Here is a 21,930-nt window from a genome sequence, read left to right as displayed (position 1 = left end):
GCTACAACTGGCTTGTATCTATAGCATGTAAACCTCAACCCCATATCATAGGAGATAAAGTCAAGTTCCTGAAACCGTTCCAGCATCCCGTTTATCCCAATCCGCCCCCGCATGGGTGTTGGCCAATCAAAACGCGCCATACTCGCTATTGGTTACAAATGTAGTCGGAAAAACAACGGAAACTGTTCAGTGTAGCTCTTGGCTTGTATTACAGTTATAAAAGCAACAAAAAATGTACTACGATGTTCTATATTGATGTTGTGTTTACTTTAGTATCAGCTTTCTAAAATGTATAGATAAGTATTAAAAGTATTTGTGTGTAGGTGTGTGTATTAAGTTTATCTCGTGTTTTTGATATTATCCGACATCTAGAAATAGGTTAGAAAATTTGCAGTTTGTAAGTCAACGTCTAATTGCCAAATCGTCTTCAGCAACTGCTGGGCAAAGACCTCCTCTTTTATAGAACAGAGGGTTTTAGAGCATAGCCACGGGTGTGACTCGTTGGGAACGGTAATGAAAAAACGAGTTGCTACGAGTAGCAGCCAACAGGTGCCTATGACTTTATGGGAAAAGAAAATTTTCAAAGAGTCACGCTTTGGTAATAAGATGATAAATTAGTCCACGAATCCTCATTGACAATCCCTATCATAAGTTGTGCCTTTATATCGGAGCTATAATAGCTATAGGTACCTACCTAAGTAGTTGTTAAATTTTCATGCAAATTCATCGAGGGGTAAAATACTTAACTATGAATGACAAAATTTATTTCAAATTTTTTTTTTAAATTATAAGGAAGAATAAATTATATATACTTATATTATCAAGAGCTGAAGAGTTGTTTGGTTTAAGCCGTAATTTCAGGAGCTGCTGGTTATTTTTGTTGGATTGTCCGTTTATTGAGGAAGGCTATAAGCTGTAGAAAATCACGCTACGGCCAATAGGAGCAAAAAAAGAAATATATTCCTTTATAGTCCGGAAGGCAGCGTTGCATTTTAGGCAGTGATCGTGCGACTAGTTTCAATATGTTGCTCATCATGTAGTTTCCATTAGTCACTCGATGGTGATGCTAGTTTCAATATGTCTCTTGATCAAGAAGTTATCATAATTCGCAATCTACTACTAAGTATTAACCATTTAATAGCTCCGTCGTAAGGGCACGACTTATGATAAATAAGTGTTGCGATTTTTCTTTTTCTATCGAGTCACACCTGTTTACCGTTTTTGTAGGTAGGGTGGTACCAGTCACGATTAAAGCCTCCCACCAGACCAGACCAGAGAAAATTCAGAAATTATAAATCCCCAAATTGCCTCTGCCAGGAATCGAACCCGGAACCACCGCGCTCACCGCTGCTCCAAGGAAGAATTAGAATATCTTATGAGATATACTTATAAATGGTGACCATTATTTTTTTAAAGGAAATTATTTTTATAGGAAGAGACTTCAAGCTCAATTGCCAGAACCGACAACCCAATATACGTTAAAAAGTTAGGAGACCTCAATCCCAAATAACAGAGCTTTCTTAACACTGGTTCTTTTGCGGAACGCGTTTCCGATTTGATCACATCGAGACTCTACAAGCAAAACTCTCCCCATCGTGTATCGCCCGCTGAGAGACTCTGAGTATTTAGTGAAAGCTCTGATGAGCCTTCTTAACAGCCCATTTAGCGACCGTGTTTCGGATCATCGCTGACAACGTAAATGATCAGTATAAGCCAGTGTTTTATACCTACCGTCATCCTTACTGAAGCATTTCCATTAAAGGTTGTCTTTTTTTAAAACATCATCAACCCACCCACTCTAGAGCATGGGTCTTTTTACACAATGAAAAGGTTTTAGGCCGTAGTCCACCGCGCTGGCTAAGTGTGGATTGGTAGGCTTGATACTCCCTTGACAAAATTACGGAGAACTCTCAGGCATAAAGAAATTTCTTTAACGGTTATATATTATTCCTTATCAAACTAATTAAGACATTATATAGTTTTTTTACATTGTGTATTTGATGAATAACAGAATTGCCCAGCATATTAAAACGAGCATTTTAGAGGAAAATATCAAAGATATAACAAACGGCGACAGATCGGCTGTCCTTCCGGTTGGCAGTGGTCGGCATGCGCGGGGTTTGCGTAACGAGTCTGTGTTCTCCATCTAGTAAAATAAAAATATTATGTAAAGATAAGAATAAATTGAAATTGCCCCACATTTATATCTTAATTGCAGCAGTATGTAGCCAAGACAGGTCCTTAGTTTCAATATAAATGAATAGACATGTTATTTTCTTACATATTTATTTCTATATTATAGATAATTTATATATTAAAACTTAAATTTTTGAGCTTATAAGACAATTATAGTAAAGTAGTGCAGATTCTGTTGTAACATAATCTGAAAACCAAATTAAAGGGATAATATGTACCACCATATTTATCAAGTTTCCAAGATATAAACTATTAAAAACAAATTTATAACTGAACAAAAATACAAATTGCCTCTGGAATATTGATTTGTGTTAATTGTTGTTTAACCGGTTAAAAAAGAGATCAACAAGATATCAAAGTCATATGGTAAGAGAATCAGACATACCTATCGTGTGTGATTCTTTTTAGGTAATTTTAGGATAAACAAACAGCTGTTAGGGATTTGTAATATATTTTGGCTAACAGGTCTGAAAGTAGTATTGACTCTTTATATGATTTAAAGATTTTTGTTTGACAGAATTGGCAACATTATAAATTATAATATTCAAAGATACATAATAGGAATATTATTTGCTTTTCTTTTTCTCATGTTGTTTCGCTGCCTTCTTTTTCATATTCTGTATTCTTTTATCTGCTGATATTATGTTGATGTTTGGGGTCGCAACTTTTGAAGGCGAAGAAGATGCAGAACTGCTTGAAGATATTTTAACAGGAGTTGTAGATCCAGACAGTTGAGTGGGCGACTTAGATGCTGGCGATTTACTGGAGTAGCTCTGAGCAAACCCCTGTGATGTGAGACATGATGCACATTGCCAACCAGAAGCCATGTCATTATCACTTATAACAGGTTTGTGACAATCCTGTAAACAAAATAAATATATTCTTATTATTATTTTCTAACAAAGGCAAGGTCTCAATGATAGTGACAATGCACTAAGGCTGCATACATACAGTCTATATTATGGACAATATCTTTACCAATACTTCAATTCATCTATATGCATTACACATGCATTGATAATATGCAGGATATTGTCAATCATATTGATGAGTGTTGGGTGGGAGAGCCTAAGTTCTAGAATTCAGCCTGTTTTTAGTGCCCATCTTAATTAAAGATCTGTCTGCCCATCTTAAAGATCTTTGAATTCAAAAATATTATGTAAATGTAATCAGCATAAAACTAGAAAATAGTATAAATGGGTTCTCATAATACCAGCAAATACTATTGCAATTTAGTAAACCTCTATGAAAGTGTCTGCTTTTAGATGAAATGTTCGTCAGTATAACCCAAAAACCGCTTTTAAGGCTTTAAAGCTTTAAGGCTTTTAAATCAAATAGGCTATCTATTCGATTTTGATTGTTGAGTAATCAAGATGAATTGAGTAGTCATGTCGTGTTTAGAAAGTAAACAAGCAAATATTAATAAAGGATGAATACCTGGTGGTACAGGGAATGGCAAGCATCACATTCAACCAAACGGTTTCCTGCCTGCACAGCTATTTGCCTGCACACAACACACGTCAAGTCCTCCTGTAAGAAATCGAATTCTAGTTCCCCATCCATAACAGACCCATCGTCATTCTCCCTCTCAGGAATTTGTATTTGTTGCGGACTTTGCTGCGGAATAGCAACTGTCTTTGCGGTACTCGAACTTTTCTCGTTCTTGTGCTTTGACCGCGAGGGTGACTCCATCTTCTCCTCATTCAAGTATTTCTTTGGTAAAACATTGCCCAGAGTCTTCGAGTTCCCGTAAGTCTGTCTGATCATATCGTCAAGAGTTAAACGTAGTTGTTCCGTTGAGTCAGAGGCGCTTGAATGTAAATATTTCAAACACAATTTTATGGATGGGTCAAAATCTATCGAAGACATTGCAATACGTAATATATTGAAATTAATCCAAAATTCCAAGAAACCTAGAAGACTGAAATCTTTTCTTTCGCCTATAAATTTTGTTTGTAATAAACAGTAGACACTAGACAAGATAGACACTTGACAGTTCATACGTTACAAGTATGGAGGGTAGAGGTAAGGAGAGTCATCTGTGTATATGAAAAAGTGTCGTCAAAATGTATTAAATTAGGATGGCGCCACATTTGCATCAGGGTAACTCTTAAAAGAAGCGCCAAATATAAATATTGTTAGAGTAGGCTTGAAAAATAAACAAGGAAGTATGGAGATACAAGGAAGTAAGGTTATATTTACCACAATATTTTGTACAACGTAAGTTGTTGAAATTCTCAATAATTAACTACTTTAGTCGATAATGACATTAAATTTTTTAACTCGGCATACTTCAATTCATCTACGATTGCTACATTCATACCATACCCTGTGCATCCACCAGCGCCATTGTGGAGGATTTTTGAACTGTTATTTAGCGCAACAACTGGAAACTTTTTCAACTTTTCTCCCATATAAGATGACTCTCCTTACCTCTACCCTCCATAGGTTTAGTTAACCATCTGTTCAGTTGTCACTGTCAAACTTTATTGCGTTAAGTACGAATACGAAATTTACTTTTGTTTACAATGTTCCGGGCTTGACTAATAACAACTATAATCGCAAAGCCATTAAAAAGAAATATCAGAATAGCGATTATTTATTGAATCTAAATTTAATTAATGTTTTTAGTTTTTAATTTAATTTAAGACAAAAATAATGTGGTTTAAACCGTTCCTTATACTACTTTTACTTTTACTAAATATTGCATGGGCGAAATGTGACGGTCAAGTAGGCCCAGATCCTTGGGATTATGTGAGTAAGGCGAATCCTGTTTATGATGATATACCACCTGACCTCAGAAGTATATCTATCAAGAAGGTACAAACAAATAACATTGGTGAATGGTTTTACAAACGAATACTGGCAATTGTATTAAAAGGAGGCCTGCTAAAGGTAGTAATGTTATATTATAAGACAAGTTAAGCTTATTGTTTGATTGCTTTATCTGCACACTCTAAGACCTTAAGTCTTTGCTTTAGCTACTCTCAGAAAAGGTTGCTGGCAATCTGGCGGTGGTCATATCCGCCCCATGTTCAGTACCTTTTTTGATAGTTGCCATAAGAGAGATCTGTTATCTCCATAAAAAGTTATGATGCATAAACAACAGCTGTTGCTGTCAATGTTTATTTATGAAATAGGTGCCTGGTTAAACCTTATTAAATCAGCTAAAGCCAATTTGCTTTTGTATAAAACAAAAATCAAAAAGTACATTAATTGCTTTTTTACATTTAATCTATATGTAGGTATAGAATAATTTAACAATATAATAAAAGATAGTTATTTATTAATTAAACTATTTAAGCCATACAAAGTGAAAAAAGAGTTGTTTTTAAAAATGTATTTTTTTTTATATATTAGAAAAATGAAGATGGTAGTGTTGATATTTCTCTGCAAATGCGATACAGCTCTGAACATTGGAATGTCCTAGAAGAATACATAACTACCAATAAAGTGCTTACAGAGGATATGTTTAGACGTTCCATGGGATATGTGGAAGAAGCTATATATAAACCTACTATCACTGAAAAAATTTCTATGGCATGGACAGAATATATTCAAGTCTATTTAATAGAGTATAAGGTAAGTTTAAAATTTTCTAGCAGATTGAGTCATCTGCCTATGAAATGTCAATTGTTGGTACTTTTTCTTTTGATTGAAAACTTTAGAACAACAAAATAAAGACCAATCTAACTAATTGCTAGGAAATTTCATTGTTTTGGTGTATTAGAGTGTCTGTACCATATAAAACTAGCTCCGCACTAACTACTGATTAAGTAGGATGCCAGTATGTAATTTTCAAATAATGAAATCACCAAATTTGATAGGCACTACCTGTAGAGGGCATCTCACCCTGAATAGATTTCCCTGTGTCTATTCAAGACCTATCTGAAGACTGTGATGTGTGCACTTTAGTCTTGTATAAAACTAGACGATGCAGAGATACCTCAGTATCTTCATCATTATCAAAAGACAATAAAGAATTCCTACTTAACATTTCAGTATATTTGTAGAAATATTTTAGAAGTATACAGAACTTGTCTAAAAAGATCAAAATGTACCAGAGGGTCAAATCTGCTATTGCAATTGTGTGTCCACTTCAATAAATGACAAAAAGTATAAATAAAAAAAAAGAATTTATAATGTTTATTATGTTTTAATACTAGCTGTTGCCCGCGACTTCGTCTGATTTTGATTTTGTTTTTTAATGTAGCATTAAATTTAGTTGTAGATTTAAAAAAAATTAAAGTATTCAGTATCGCTTAGCCTTAAATGACGGGTTTGCTGCTGTCCGCTGAGGAGTTCTGTCCGCTATCTCCAACCAAAGTTTGGGCAAAATTAAACACATATTATAACATCTATAGTAAAAATAATTATTTAAATCGGTTATAATTTGTCAGAGTTATGGTGTAAAATCGTCAAACACTCCTCCCCTCTCCCAAAGAAACCGAGCTTAATGTCGGGATAAAAAGTATCCTATATTACTTCTAACACTTCCAAGAATATGTGTACAAAGTTTCATGAGGATTGGTTAAGTAGTTTTTGCGTGAAAGCGTAATAAACAAACTTACATTCACATTTATAATATTAGTAGGGATTATGTCCAATAAGCAGCAGTGCACACTTTTCATCATTATTAATTGCAGAAAAAATCAGGACAACAAATTTCTTGTACTGTTTATTATATTTTTTTTTTAGTTTATATAAATAATTAACTTTATAAATTTCCTTTTTTTTCCATAATACTTTTTGCCAATGACACACAATCGTAATAGCTAACTTTAGCCCCAAACTATACATATAAAAAAAATATGACAAAATTCTATAAATAACATATGTATGTTAAAAGAAGTATCTTAAAAAAAAGTAACTCACTGAACACAAAGGTAATCTTCAATAAAGGTAAGATTACAAGTATAGAATAAAAATAGTAGCAGGTATAGCAATAATACCATAATATTTACAACATGTAAGTATTGCAAAATATGTTTTTGACTAGTAAAATTGTTTTCTGGTCCAAAATAAACTTCCATCTTGCAGTTGCTATAACTTTAACTAAGGGTCTATATGTACTGTTGTCTGTAGCTGTATTTAGTGTCTGCTGGTATTAGTGACACTAACACTACTGATACTACCAAGCAATATGTTGCTCTCTGTTATATGGTATCTTCTATTTCATACTAATTATTATTATTAAATTATGTATATATATATTTATATGTTCTTTAATTCTTAAGACTTATTTTGATGAAGGCGCCTGGTGCGTAAACTTTATATTTCCATGAAAGCTGTGATACTGAGTATACTAAATTATTATATGATTTTTTCCAGGTATATATTGTATGGACTTCAAGTATTCTGGCAGTTATAGGTTCAACAATTTGGCTAGTTCACCATATTTCACATAAACATGTAATCATATTTGTAGCTGTTGCATTTTACATGTATGAAGTTTTTGTGTCATATAAGGCTCGTATACACTTATTCAATGATTATTTTAATATTTGTTTACTGTTATGTTATAATTAAAAACATATTTCTGTTATTGTGCAGGAAGCGGAAAAACAAGAACTAGATAGGTTCATATCGGCAATGAATACATGTAAATGGTTTATTTGGAGTTCTACTTGTGAAGTATCACCACCTGATCCAGTAATATTTTTAAAACATATGAATCCACTTAAAATTGGCGTCAGAATGTTTAGTGTCCTGTTGACAGAGCCTATGATAACTATTGGTGACACTATTAAGACTCTAACACATGGAATAACTGGTAAGATTTATAAAGGAAATATCTATTTATTCGGAAAATAGTCACAAAAAAACTTAATTTTTATTGTTTTGTTACAGATGGACTGTGGTTCCCTTTTGATAAAATAATGTATGGAATACTTATGGTAACCTTCAATGCCTTAATAATATTTTTGTTAGTTATGATAATTTTTAATTACATTTTAAACATTCCATTTAATTTAAGCTTTTTGGGTATATTTAGCATAGGTTTGAAGCAACGAAACAGATCGATTCCAAAAGTCTTTCCTGTCAGTCATTCAACTGATACACATAGAAAAGAAAGTGCTGATAGAATCAGTGGAGAAACTCTAACAAAGCTACTAAATGTTTGCGCTAAGGCACTTGATACTACACAATCTGCAAAAGTAGTTAGTATAAGTAATGGTTTTAGTCAGGGTTCAAAGTTATCAATTGCAGAAAAGCCCATGCGAAGATCTGCTAGTACAAGTCGCTTGCCAAATGTTGTGGGCAACTGAAAGCAATAAGATTTTAAAAGTCCAATTGTTCAAATGCCACTATATTTAATCATGGTAGCACAATAATAATTATTTTTATATTTAGACATCAAGTCACTAAAATAACTAGTTAAGATTTGTTGTATATTATACTTTGTTTTGTACCTTAACTAACTTACAAACAATAATATAATTGATAATATTGTTTGTATGATGGTGCCAATTGTGTTGTTCACAACTCTTTAACTAATCGTAGTAAAAAGGAGGGCACAACTTTAAGACCTGTCAATGTATTTATTCAGTTTAGAGAACAGCAGAATTGGCACAACTGTGCGGCATTGATTAATAATTCTTTTTTATCTTTAGTTTTAGTATTTAACCTGTGATCTAATAATTGTAGGTAGGATTTAATGAATTAAAAATAGTTTATGGTATTAATTCCGTTGTACTAGAAGAAATATCAAAACTAAGTTAAATTGGAAAATCTAAAAATAGTGATAAAGATACATCACTATTTTAGACAGAACAATTTAGTTTAGTTTATCTATTTGTATACAACAGTATTGGCATTAATGAAACTATTAGTTTAAGTTTTACGATTGTTTTGTAAAAATGGGCCTTATAAATAAACAAGTTATTCGTAATAATGTTTTTTAATTAAATTTTGTGATGCTTAGTGAGAAGTGTATGAAATAATAAATTATAGGATTTGAAAACATTCAGTACAGAATACACAAGAAGCAATATTAAATTTAAAAAATAAAACTATACAATTACAGTACCTAGTTAAGAAGCAAATTCTTAATCTCGTTTAAGGTACTTACAATCTAAATGCTATTTATTGGTCAACAAACATTCGCAATCTCATAATAAGTAACATCATAACAAAACATTATCAATATATACAACTATAGGCATATGGAATGATCAGAGTTCAATGAACCTCGAGTCAAGCTTTAACCATATTCTTTAACATCACTATACCCAACTACACTATCTAAATGGACTAATCACTCTATGAACTGGTAAATGAACCTAAAAGAACAATGTTTTTCTCATGATCAAAATATTAAGATATAGCCAAAATGTATATAAATGATTTACTGGTTGTGTTATCAACTTTTAGTTTTTAAGACACTTTCACGAAACGAAAGCAAGAAAATAGTGGCGATATAATAAATCGGATTGTTCTATACTGGGAATGTTTTATTTGCAATAAGTTATTGATTCAATATTCATAAGAACAGTTGTATTTTTCAGCAGCCCAGCCACCATGAGTTTAAGCTCTATATTTCTCCCATAGAGAAGAGGAAAATATAACGATGAAACTTCTGCCCAAATAACCGATCTAATCCAAAGCTTTCTGATCGACGAATAAATATCCATCCTATTCTTGACTTTTTCTTCTGACCAAGAAGGTAGTTAGTCTACTAACTGTACGATCTGAAGTTTTCGTATTATATTTTCTCTCCCCTATCGTATCGACGAGGTAATTGAATATTTCGATGTGATTGTAGGGATGGCCTTTGAGTGAGACAGATCAAATAATTAAACGCTGTTTAAAGTTTTGCAGATAAAAATACAAATCATAATTAAATAATAATTTAAAAACAGTAAGACTTCAATATGGAAGTAAGGGATGGATATAAAACCGCACATTAACTGACTTAATGATGAATATTACTGGCATTTTAACCCACTATTATGATTTACTATTATTTATTCATCTACTTCAATATTATTGCCATATTATATATTACTCGGGCACCTTTATGATCTTAAAATTCACTTTGGTGTTCTATTTACTAAGTTCTATTGGCGGAATAAGAATTTTAATAGAATTTAATATAGAAGTGATTAGTTGTTAAGCTCCTAAGTTACTATTGTTCTACCCCATACTTGTACAATAAATTCAATTTATTCTTGAACTGTAATTATTTTGGTATTTGTAAACTTTAGTTGATTAGGTAAAATATTACTATATAAACTACTAGTATTATGGTAAATTCGATGTGCCATTGTAGTATATTTAAAAAGTTGCATGATAAAGTAGGTATTTAATAGTAGTTAGCTAAAGTAATCTTGTTATAAGAGAAAGCATTAAGAGTTGTAAGATTGAAAATTACTTTGGCTATATTTGTACAAATATCGAAGAATTATTATATATAGTAATAGAGAAAGATAGGTAATACAGAAGGGGCTTATTTTTTAAGTAGTAATCAAAAACAATGACTTGTAAGAGTCACCCAGACAGTCATTTGAAATTGATAATTAATGATCACGGATATTATAGAGCTCCGTTACCGAAACCGGATGGGTGGCTTATCGAAAGAACGCCATCTAGTGTCAATACGGATTCCATGTAAATGTGTACGACATCGATTTTTGTTAGTTCAATAGTTATTTTCTCTTTTTTGACGAAAGACTTAACTAAAGTAAGTAAAGTATGTAAATAAAAATCCACTGGCTGGAGTTCAACTTTGAAAGCATTTCATTTATTATTTTCCACGCAAGTAAGTAAATTCATTTTTAAGTGAATTTTGATAAAACTTTTGAACTTATATTATTACCTACCGACGTTTCCAACAATACGGGATCCTGCTGAGTGTTACGCCACGATTATTTCACCACCAATCACGTAAATATTCCCAATCTCAATTGTCTGTCTCAGGAACCCATTACAAACATAACGGTTTGGTATAAACGATAATATAATATACTGGTTGTTCGTGATAAATCTATAGAAAATAATAATATTTTAAAAATCTTATTGAATAATTGGTGCTAATTCGGTTATACATGAAAAACTGATCTCAATCCTCTTTACAGTTCTCGTTTGTCAAGATATTATTATTTTAATACTGACAATTTAATTAAGAATGTGTACCGTGGGTCGATTGTAGTACAGTGGCATCGACATGTGACGATGTCTGCACTCCCACTATTCCAGGCCCGTTTTCACTATCGACAAACAAGGCATTGCTTAAAGAAATAACGCCTAATCTAAGATTTCGAGGCAAACGTCAACTGTTCACATATAGTTATCACGTAAGAGTTGGTTAAACGTTTTTATTCTATGGACATCGCACATCATTAGGCATTCTAATTTTTTATTTATTAGATAGGCGAATCTCTGAGATCAATTTCTCCTGTGCATCCCCATTTTGATATGTTTCGCAATCGACCCACCGAATCAACACCAGACGAATTACAACTTAAGTATACTGGGAATTGAATAAACCCCTCAGTTTAAACACGAGAGTAATAGAAAAAGCGTTAAGGCTAAGCTCAATCATGTATTAATAGAGGTAATTGAATTAAATAGATTCATAATATTAAATTATTGACTAGATCGTTTAGGAATACGTATTAAATAGCAGTTAGGTATAGGAAAATGTGTGTACACGATTGAGCTCAAAATTAGAGATATCACATTTCAAATAAGATTTAGAATTTAAGGCATTGATATACAATTGTAACACATTCCCATCAAACAAATAAACATGTCAGTTAATAATACATTAATCAACATCAAACAACACTTTGGTCCAGTTTCAACAATTTAACAATATTTCTTAATTTAAAATCGAAGTAGGTACGTGAATAATTGTTGTATATCAAAGCTTTCAGTGCAAAACTTATTGTGTAGCTAGTTATTTATTTATCTGGGCTTTTTTTAAACGATAAATACATTTATTTTAAGATATAATAACATACCCAAAGTATGCTTCCAGCGAAATAAGTGATCCAATTTGAAGAAGGTACAGACGACGAGTGCGACACCACTGAGATCAGTTTTTGTATAATAATGAACGTAGTTAATCTAACCCACATACATAGTTAATAATCTTCAATATTTTTTCTGACATTGAAAGCTGCCGTCAGTTAACGTCTGACAAAACATTGCTTAACTAGTGCAACGTTATGACAAATTTATTAACAAGGCTCTAAATGTCCTTAAACCCACTACAAGTTTTTTATCTCACTACAAGTTAGCCCTCGACTGCCATCTTACCTGGTGGCAAGTGATAAGTCTAAGATGGTAGCGGGCTAACCTGTTAAGTTAGGCATTTATAATACTACACACCCCTTATCGGTTTCTCCGCGACATGGTACGGGAACGCGGGTTAATTACACTCGGTGGCACGTCTCTGTCGGTAAGGTGGTAACTAGCCACGGCTAGGTGTCTCCCACCAGGCCAGACCAGAGAAAATTCAGAATTTATAAATTCCCAAATTGTCCCTGCCGGGGATCGAAACCGGGACCTCCCACTTATAACATCACAACACTCACAACTCCAGGGAGGTCGTCGTAGTTTGGATCCTCTTTTACTACGTCCATTATTGTACCTACAGTCATACGCCTCGTTTTCAGTTTGGACTTGTTCTTCGATCACTAGATGGTAATTTTTTTGGACTAAAAGCGATGATAGCGTTAAATTAAATAATGCCAAATTATCATATCGTATGGCTAGTTTTTGTGTGTAAGCCAATTTCAAATATTGACACGTTTGACAGGCAAGCGTTATTAGCACGCTCTAGTAACGCTCGTTTAAACCCTATATTAATCACCTAACCGCGTGATTAAACATTTCTATACAAATAACTTTCCTATAATATTAAACTAACCTCACTATGAGTTGCGTACGATAAGATTACAATCGACTAGATAAAATGTTAAACTATGGACAATTCTAATTGGATATGTAAGTGAACGATATTAAATAAAGTGCATTAATTAATACTAGCGACTGCTACTTTTATTTTAATGATTTATTCTATTTATAATGCAGCTTAAAATGTTGAACCTAGATAGATGTCGATGCGAGATTTCATTTTCATTAGATATCACAGTTTAAGGGTGCATTCAACAAAACGCACGAGATGGACCAAATGCGCGTCTATGACGTCAAAAATAACGTCTAATACTCATAACGCATTAATGCAGAAATTGACTCAAGCGGGTTTTTAACGAAAGCTTCACTATTTTCAATAAGCTAATGGTATAATGTTCCTGCAAAAAACTCTGGTTTAGATACTATGAAATTGGTCAGCCTAGCTGGTAGCTAATTTGAATACACCCTTAATGATTCTTCAGTTAAAATTTCAACCATTTCAGAAAGTTTTAAGATGTCACATAATTAATTCCTAGGGCAATTACGGTTATGGCTCTAAAATCTTCAGAAAAATCAGTCCCGAACTGCTTACCAGACGACTTCCGTCGTATTGGAAATCCTAAACATAACGTAACATAAAGAAACCTCATATTATTTGAATTTAGTTGAAACCATTTGGAACTTATGAAGGAATATTTTTTTTTCACTTTCACTGTATGGAAGTTTCTTTTGGCACGTTCAGACAATAAAAATCTCGCTTTGACATCGTCTTTAGTTCTGCATTGTATTTTATCATAATAAAATATTAATACAAGCATTTTGCGAGAATGCATATACTTTTTTTGTTTTGTAACTACCAATATTGCGTTATCTGCATTATTTCTAAAAGTAGATGAAAACAATAGGATACATTTTATTTAATTAATGTTGATCGCATATTACAGTACATACGTAGCGCGATCACCGCAAGCAACACATTTTTATCATTGAAAATGCCCATGACACCAGCACGATCCGCATGGCTGATGACGACATCCACGTGTTCAAAAAGTTTGAAGCTGGTCAGTACCTACGCATCGAACTCATCAGATAAAAAACGCATACATAATTATTTTTATATATTGTATAAACTTATCGGAGATTTTGGACATGGCACGTCAACAATCTTTTTTTTTTAATAACATTATTATATTAAGCTTTGTCTTATTTAGGATGATAATTTTGACAGGTGCACGCCCATAAAGTTTGATTTTTTTTTCGGTTAAATATAATACAGATAATGTCGTACGTCATTGATGGGTAGGTACCGCCCCCTCAGTGAATGCCGCGCATAACGAAGAACGACAGGCTATAGGAAATCGGTTTTGAATTAAAATAAATCGAACATTCAACTAACACAATTATCGAAATATATTAGGAGTTTTATATAAATATTAAAGTTATATTTAACTTTTAGAATTATATATTACTTTTATTCAGTAGAATGTTTGAAGTACTGTCAATACACACAGAATAGGGGGACTGTTCGCAGTACGCGTCAACTCATCAGACTCGTACGTTAATGTACGTAACGAACCCATCAGGCACGCATCAAGTCCTGATGCTTTGTCTACGCGTAGACTTCATCAGAACTCATCAGACACGCGTACTGATAAGAATAGGTACCAATAGTGTGTATACATAGGTACTCATTATGAGCTTCGAACTGTTTCGCCACGCAAACGTCATCATCAGCCGTGTAGCTACCTGTACCATTTAAATTACTGAAAAATCGCATGAGTCCTACGTGCTCTTAATAATTTTGGCAGTCCTTTACAAATTATGTATATATTAAATTATTTTTTTTATTTATGACAAACAGGGTATTACAGGATATTATCACAAGACAATAATAATATACAATACTTAAATAATCCACGGCGAGAACAAACTTCCACGGCGCACTATGTTGACCTATAATCTTAAAACATATCTTAGATCCTGCTCTATAAAAGGCTGGTTCACAAGAGCTGGCACGTTCACTGTACTTACACAAGCCCAATTTTATTATACAGTATTTGTCTATACTCTATAGTGTAAAAACAAAACAATAGCTTTCTCTGTCACGCTTATATGCGTGCGAAAGAGACAGGCAACTTTTCATGTTGCAGAGCAACGTCATTGCGCTTTTTCAAAGTTGTACCAGCTCTTGTAAACAGATCTAGACCCGCAGAATCCACATGCAAAAAATGGCATACTGCCAAGTTAGATTTTAATTTCGTTTCGACTGTTCGTTATAATTGTAATTTATTTTAAAATAGAAAAAAAGTAACTATTTTGTAATACCCCATTCTGTTCTATAGCATAAGCAAAGGTACAAAAAATCAGATAGAAAACATCGTTGCGCCTGCAATGTGTTGCACTCCCTTTTTTTTGCTGCAGAAATTCATAATAAATAATTAAACCAGTGGGCGCAACGATGCTCAAAAAAGACATTACAACACGGTTGTTTAAAATGCTCATCAAAGACATTACAACACGGTTCTTTAATGACCAGCGTACAATTGAATAACAATAAAGTCGTAAAGACTCCATTTCGTTGTATGATCACACCAACATGCGGAATCTCTAATTGCACGGCCACTTATGCACCACGCCACCCTTCATCCATGCCACTTGCACTCATGCGAATGCGAGGAGCGGCGTTTTGCAAAATTTTTTCGGCTTTAGAGTTCCATAATAACTGCGCGTATTTAAAAGCTGACCGCATCGCAATTCGATAACTACCTACCTACACTTTATCATATTACAATCGTTTTTAGAAATCACGGCCTAAACCGACCGAGTCGTAATCTTTCTAGGATAACTTTATTGTCTGTCGGTCGGTGTGACACTAATTAAAAAAAATTCAATGGGCAGTGACTCAATGGTTCAGAGGCAGAACTTATGCCCGATGATAGGTTCAAAATCCACATAAGATACTGTGGCTTGCACAGGGATTTCGAACAGGATAGGCAGTAATCTTTAAGGAGGCAGATGATATAATTCGGAACATAAAACCCTCACCGATACGGGTCGTAAAATTTGAGGGAAGGCATTTGCAAACAGCAGGCCACAGTGAGCACTGATACTCAATGCTTTTTAGGTATATCTCAAATGATTTGTAAATTTTCCGAAATTTAAATTTTAACAATTCTTGGTAAGCCTAGGCAGTGCTTTTATGCACGTACGAAGAGTTCACCGCAGTGCGCACTATATATAGTTAGCATAATAATCAATGCTCTTGGGTCCCGTCATCCGGACGTGGACCCTTACCACGGTCACGGAGGCGGACGTGGACCCTTACCACGGTCACGGAGGCGGACTCGGACTTAACAATAATTAGTCCAAAAGTTCACGAGCACTCAGATTAACGTCGAACCGAGCCAAGGTAAGCTTCCTCGGAGGAGGCACCCTCGGTTCGACATCTCCCACTTCCCCCTCGATGTCGTCGAGCCCTGGGGCTCTTCACATGGCGAGCTTTCGCACTCGTCCCAGTCCCCCGGTGACGCCGAAGCAAACCTTCGGTTATCGGCAAGTGTCCATCCGAAATCAAATCAATACTCTTTAAATGATTGCACGAAATATAATTAGTGGCGTAAATTTGGACTCCTCGTAAAACTTTTATTTGTTATGTTTCATATTTTTCAATTCAAACGAGTCCGAATCATTGATAAGAATCGAGACCTTATTTGACTATTATCCTACAGTAGCTTACATTTTCCTTGCATATTTTATCACATGCTTGAAGGCAATTAATTATAGTAATTCAATAGAAATACTTTGCGATGCGGTCCGCGGCAATATGCATCTAGACTTTTCAAGTGCCATGTCAGTCATTATTAATAATAATTTATGTAATATGCAACTAGTGTAAATAAAGTCATTCTTATTACATAGCAAAATATACATTTTGACGAACAATGACTTCTGATTTTAAGATCAATCACAATAGAAACGATATATTAATAGGCGTATAGGTATTAATAATAAAACTTAAATAATAAAGTCCATTGTTGATTTTCATGACTAGAATCAAAATAACAGCATAATTGATTTCAGCGCAAGTAATAACCAACGTAAGGCGCAAACGTAAAGCAAATGACCTTAGCCACAGTACTTAAGGTTGCGCTTTTCACGCATTTATACTAAAGTTATCGGGTGATACATCCGATTTTAAACAATTTAGGTAGCTTGACTATTTAAGATGTAAAAAATCTTTGGGATAACTTAAGTTAACTTAGCCTGTAATAAAACGATATAAGAAATTACAAAACTGCAAAAGCAATCATATCATGTTCTAGTTTACTTGGTAATAATTTAAAAAAAACTAAAATTCTGTTTAAAAAAAGTATTGGTCAATTTTGCCATAGCTTAGTCTATAAAGAAAAGTATAATTGAATGGCACTCCTCGGATAATTTACTGCTCAATTAGCTCTTGAATATATCCGAGTTTATAAAAGCATCTATCGCAAAGAATTACTGGCAGCAACCTTACAGTAGGATTTTATCTTTAAGCAAAATATGTTACATATATTCAGCAATATTACAAAATCGGAATTTATTGCTGCGGAAGTTACAAATTCAAAAATAAGTTAAATTGTATTGCAAAGCAAGTAATCATAGAAAAAAAGAACCTCTTAGGCCATCCGAATAATAGGTGTATAGGTATAAAAATAAGTAGGTACAATATCATATTTAAATATATACTAGTGCCCAAGGTTTGAAGCCTACAGCACAAAGCACAACCGTTTTAAGAAAAATACAAGTTTGCTTTAAAAAATATCACCCAAATTATTGTACTATACTCTGCATATAATATTGGTACAAGTATGTCTTCCTACAGTGTTTTATTTTAAGGTTATTGCTTAATTCAGTCTGTTTACAAATAAAAACATTACAATATATTTGCCGCACGTTAATTAATTAGTACTATGTAAAAGGCCGCGCTCGCCGGTAATACTCAAATGTACTCAACTACACAGTACGCGTTCACGTTATCGTAGCACTCGCCCCCTCTCCCGCTTCGTCAAACCGCACATCTTACTTGCCCTAGCGTTAGCATAATCTCATTTTAAATTTTTATTCATTTAAAACCATTTATGAAAATGAATAAACAAACTAACACTTTAATTAGTGTTAAATATCTAATTCATATCAACCCATTACCGACCAATTACATACTTTGTAGAGCATTATGGAGAACTCTCAGGCATGCAGGTTTCCTCACGATGTTTTCCTTCACTGTTGAAGAAAATGATATTATATTTGCTAAAAAAATATATATAATATCTAATTATCAAACAGGGATTGTTAATTTTGTTAAATTGTTGACTTTTCCCCAAGTATATTGTTTGTTCCTTCTGCATTTAGGTTGCTGTTATTTACGTTAATTGTTTTGTTATTTGCATTGCGTTATTCATATTATTAAAACATTATTTTGATCATAACGGTTGAGCAGCGCCAAGATAAAGTGGACGCGTTAATGCTAACCTGTGACAGTAAAATTAACTACATATTAACGCCTTAATATCTAAACTATCTCATTCAGAACATCATTATTATATTGTCATATTTTACGCCATGCTGCTTATTACTTGACACTAAAAGTTGGTGGGATAATAAGTTAATTAATATTACATAACAAGGCATTTCTCCCTTCCACTAGCAGATGCTTCCCCACCATCCTTTACAACCTTATCCTTTTTCTTTTTCCCTTTGCCGTCAACTTGCAAGGAAACGTTTCTGTTCTTTTCCATATTCAAAAGTTCCTGGAATGTAAAACTTTGGATATGTATAAATATATAAACTACAGTAACTTTATCAACATGAAAATTATAAAAATCATTTTGTAAATATGATTTTGTGAAAAATGGTCATCTTCTTTGTTTCTTATATGAAACTGCAAATTAAAATAAAGATATGACAGTACCATGCAAGTGTTGCATAATTATTGTCAAAGAAAACAAAATAAGAGACCAACAGAAAACAAGAGAGCAAAAACTACTCTGTTACAAAATAACTACATTTTCAGCACCGCCACATGATACCTGTTTAATAAATTACGTGAACATTTTGTAACATTTGCAACTGTTCCCGAACTTCAGTCTTGCTCCTGTTTTACAATTGTCCATTGTACCACCAAATAAACTCAAATAAAATGTTTTTCATTTACATTTTTGATATGCATCTTAAGTTGCTTTAAGGCAAGAGTGAATAGGTACTCTAGTTCTAGGCAAGCCTAGACCTAGCATATAGCATTGCCTTCAAACATATAAGGCACATGCTAAAAAAATAATAAAAAAATTATGTAACCCTTTTGTATAAGAAATTTATTTACCTGGAACAACTGGGTAACATTATGATTGGTTTTGGCTGAGGTCTCCATGAAAGATACCCCCCAAGTTTGAGCTTGAGCCTGACCCTCTGCAGCAGACACTTCTCGGATCTCTGGACTTTCATCACACTTGTTACCAGCTAACATAACTGGAATATTTGGCAACTCTGCTCCTTTAATTTCTTTTATAGTTTGCCATATTGGCTTTAGCTCTTCCAATGACTGCCGACTGCTCACTGAATACACTAGGATAAATGCATGACCCTGAAAAGTAAATATTTATTAAACTCCTCTTCATAATAATAACTTGTGTCAGAAAATGACATCAAATGTCTAGTGTTACAGTTGTTGGTTGGGGACATAAATATTTAAAACACGCACGCATTTACGAAAGCAGCAGTGATATTTTTCACAAACATAATTTTCAATTTATATGTTGAAAACAAGTCTTTAATTATTAGGAGTTGACAAAACTATTGATATGATATTCTAAAAAGAAACAGGGCATAGGCAATAGGTGTAAAGAGAAGTGAAGATTCATGATATCAAATAATTGTGTTATAAATATTGTCTACATTTTATATTAGAAATAAACTAATAGGAATTTTGTTTGATCAAATTACTCAAAAAAGCGTTTGCTCTTACCTTGCTTATTGATAGTCTTTGCATGGCTGGAAACTGGTGGGATCCTGTAGTGTCTGTGATCTGTAGAGTGCATATTGTTTTGTTGCTGCTTATAACCTGTATACAAATAAATTAATAATTAAAAAATAGTCAACATGACAAAATTTGGCATAGTGTGCAATACAAATATAAAATTAATTGGTATTTAAAAAGACTTCCAACTTAAATACTGCCCTATAATTTTACATACTTCAAACAACACATCAGTAACTATTAAAATAAACATGTATATGAGAATGTGTGTTCATTGATAGATTGAATAATAGTTTTCTATATTTTGGTAACTAGCACCCATTTCAGAATAGTACAGCTTTATGATTAAGTAAGTATATATTTAATAAATTTCCAATTAATTAAGCTCAAGTTGAAATAAAGTTCTGTTCATCAAACAAGCACAAACATAAAGTGCTGTAAATTTGGTGAATGGAAATTTCCTACTAACATATTAAGGATTTCAACTTGACTGCAGTCTCACTAGAAGGGTGTACTACATCTTTCTAATAATATAATTGATGATGGATATTTTAGTAAATACTAGCTGTCCCCGCGAACTTCGTACCACATTTTTGTTTTTAATGAATGTTATACTTAAATACTTATTATCCTATTCCGGACTAAGAGAAATCCAAAAAATCTAATATTATAAAAATTGGTCCAGCCATTCTTGAGTTATAATTGGTGTAACGAACATAACTTCCTTTTATATAAATAGATTGGATGGATGGATTAAAAAAATAAAGCCCTTGATGTACATATTATACCAAGATTGGAGACCACCAGCAATGCAAATAAGGCTTTAGCTTCTTTGCCAAGAAAGAATTTTCAATTAATATTTTTCATTACCTTAAAACTGACTTCCGAATCTTTATAACAATATTTAAATTGTTATTATCTTCAAAGCAAATTATTCATAACACTTTTTAAGCATCGCTTAAACATCAAGTGGGGTATGTCTTACGCCTGCATTAAAACTGTAGTTAAATAATTTTCTATTATTTACTTACTTGTCTGTATGTATCTTCAATAGTTGGTATGTACGATTCTCTGAATGTACCTTTTACAAAGCGCAAAACCAAAGAACTCTTTCCTACACCGCCTGCACCAAATACAACTACACGATAATCGTTGCTTTGTTCCGGCATTGTTTATTTACATATATTTAAAACCTTTCCGTAAAATCAATTTACAAAATTTCTTTTTACAAGTGACTACTTAGTTCGCTTACTTTAGAGCATCTTCACTGAGGTACGGAAAAGGTTGCTATAAGGCTGCAACTATATTTTGTAACTACGAATAGCGACACGATATATTTATGTTTAAATAATAACACATCCTTTATTATTTTATGATTTCCAACGCCCAATCAACACAAAACGAAAGATGACCACTCGCCGCGGAGATGCCACGGGCCTCCGCACTTCCGCAGTTCTGTAGTCAGCGCTTCACGCTTGCTTGCGAAATATCGATGAATCGACACTTTGAAATTTTTTGTTTGATATATCGATATTTCCTGATGGTATTTTTTACTTTAATACATCCATAAAGCGATATAAAACATCAGGTATGAACACGTAAAAAATAGGATATACTTACAGTGATAACGGCTGAATAAAAAAGTCAAGTAACAAGAAAACAGCATAATTTCAATAATATTTTGAAAAGTTTACCGATATTCTGATTAGTCGATGTTTTATTTCAATAAATCGCAATTTATATTATTCTATTTCTAATATCGATACTTGTCGGCAATTTCGTTATCACGACCTTTATCCCTAATTATTACAGTCAGCATTCTATTTCCTAATTATTTAGCAACTTCGCAATTTCGCAGT

At 33.1% G+C, this 21,930-nt stretch overlaps 3 protein-coding genes and 1 long non-coding RNA gene across 4 annotated transcripts; 1 reads left to right on the top strand and 3 right to left on the bottom strand.

Moving 5' to 3' along the window:
- Nucleotides 1–2,296: 2,296 nt before the first annotated feature.
- LOC120626068 (integrator complex subunit 12) lies at nucleotides 2,297–4,184 on the bottom strand. Its single transcript, XM_039893354.1, has 2 exons — nucleotides 3,634–4,184; nucleotides 2,297–3,056 (listed from the first exon to the last, which is right to left on the bottom strand). The coding sequence occupies exons 1-2, from the start codon at nucleotides 4,063–4,065 to the stop codon at nucleotides 2,763–2,765; spliced, it is 726 nt and encodes a 241-aa protein (XP_039749288.1). The 5' UTR covers nucleotides 4,066–4,184; the 3' UTR covers nucleotides 2,297–2,762.
- Nucleotides 4,185–4,686: 502 nt separating this feature from the next.
- Nucleotides 4,687–9,639, top strand: LOC120626110. The gene is made up of 5 exons (XM_039893402.1): nucleotides 4,687–5,091; nucleotides 5,557–5,778; nucleotides 7,528–7,665; nucleotides 7,750–7,969; nucleotides 8,047–9,639. Exons 1-5 carry the CDS (start codon nucleotides 4,855–4,857, stop codon nucleotides 8,463–8,465), a joined length of 1,236 nt encoding a protein of 411 aa, XP_039749336.1. The 5' UTR covers nucleotides 4,687–4,854; the 3' UTR covers nucleotides 8,466–9,639.
- Nucleotides 9,640–10,663: 1,024 nt separating this feature from the next.
- Nucleotides 10,664–18,304, bottom strand: LOC120626113. Its single transcript, XR_005658832.1, has 2 exons — nucleotides 12,162–18,304; nucleotides 10,664–11,182 (listed from the first exon to the last, which is right to left on the bottom strand). It is a non-coding gene; the product is annotated as an uncharacterized LOC120626113 (long non-coding RNA).
- Nucleotides 18,305–18,318: 14 nt separating this feature from the next.
- On the bottom strand, nucleotides 18,319–21,503 carry LOC120626111 (GTP-binding protein Di-Ras2). The gene is made up of 4 exons (XM_039893403.1): nucleotides 21,103–21,503; nucleotides 20,060–20,155; nucleotides 19,418–19,678; nucleotides 18,319–18,848 (listed from the first exon to the last, which is right to left on the bottom strand). Exons 1-4 carry the CDS (start codon nucleotides 21,238–21,240, stop codon nucleotides 18,714–18,716), a joined length of 630 nt encoding a protein of 209 aa, XP_039749337.1. The 5' UTR covers nucleotides 21,241–21,503; the 3' UTR covers nucleotides 18,319–18,713.
- Nucleotides 21,504–21,930: the final 427 nt, after the last annotated feature.

This window comes from Pararge aegeria, chromosome 8, assembly GCF_905163445.1.
Source record: "Pararge aegeria chromosome 8, ilParAegt1.1, whole genome shotgun sequence".
In the NCBI taxonomy this organism is placed as follows: Eukaryota; Metazoa; Arthropoda; class Insecta; order Lepidoptera; family Nymphalidae; genus Pararge; species Pararge aegeria.
Note: the sequence above shows the minus strand (reverse complement) of the source record. Positions and strands in the feature narration are given on the sequence as shown.

What these genes read in the sequence shown, in the direction of transcription:
- LOC120626111 (XM_039893403.1), bottom strand. Translation starts at nt 21,240, where the DNA reads ATGCCGGAACAAAGCAACGATTATCGTGTAGTTGTATTTGGTGCAGGC. An exon ending in TTGAAGATACATACAGACAA is followed by an intron (nt 20,156 to 21,102) that starts GTAAGTAAATAA and finishes ATTTGTATACAG; the next exon opens with GTTATAAGCAGCAACAAAAC. An exon ending in ATGTTACCCAGTTGTTCCAG is followed by an intron (nt 18,849 to 19,417) that starts GTAAATAAATTT and finishes TTTACATTCCAG; the next exon opens with GAACTTTTGAATATGGAAAA.
- LOC120626068 (XM_039893354.1), bottom strand. Translation starts at nt 4,065, where the DNA reads ATGTCTTCGATAGATTTTGACCCATCCATAAAATTGTGTTTGAAATAT. An exon ending in GCCATTCCCTGTACCACCAG is followed by an intron (nt 3,057 to 3,633) that starts GTATTCATCCTT and finishes TTTTGTTTACAG; the next exon opens with GATTGTCACAAACCTGTTAT.
- LOC120626110 (XM_039893402.1), top strand. Translation starts at nt 4,855, where the DNA reads ATGTGGTTTAAACCGTTCCTTATACTACTTTTACTTTTACTAAATATT. An exon ending in TCTATTTAATAGAGTATAAG is followed by an intron (nt 5,779 to 7,527) that starts GTAAGTTTAAAA and finishes GATTTTTTCCAG; the next exon opens with GTATATATTGTATGGACTTC. An exon ending in TCTAACACATGGAATAACTG is followed by an intron (nt 7,970 to 8,046) that starts GTAAGATTTATA and finishes GTTTTGTTACAG; the next exon opens with ATGGACTGTGGTTCCCTTTT.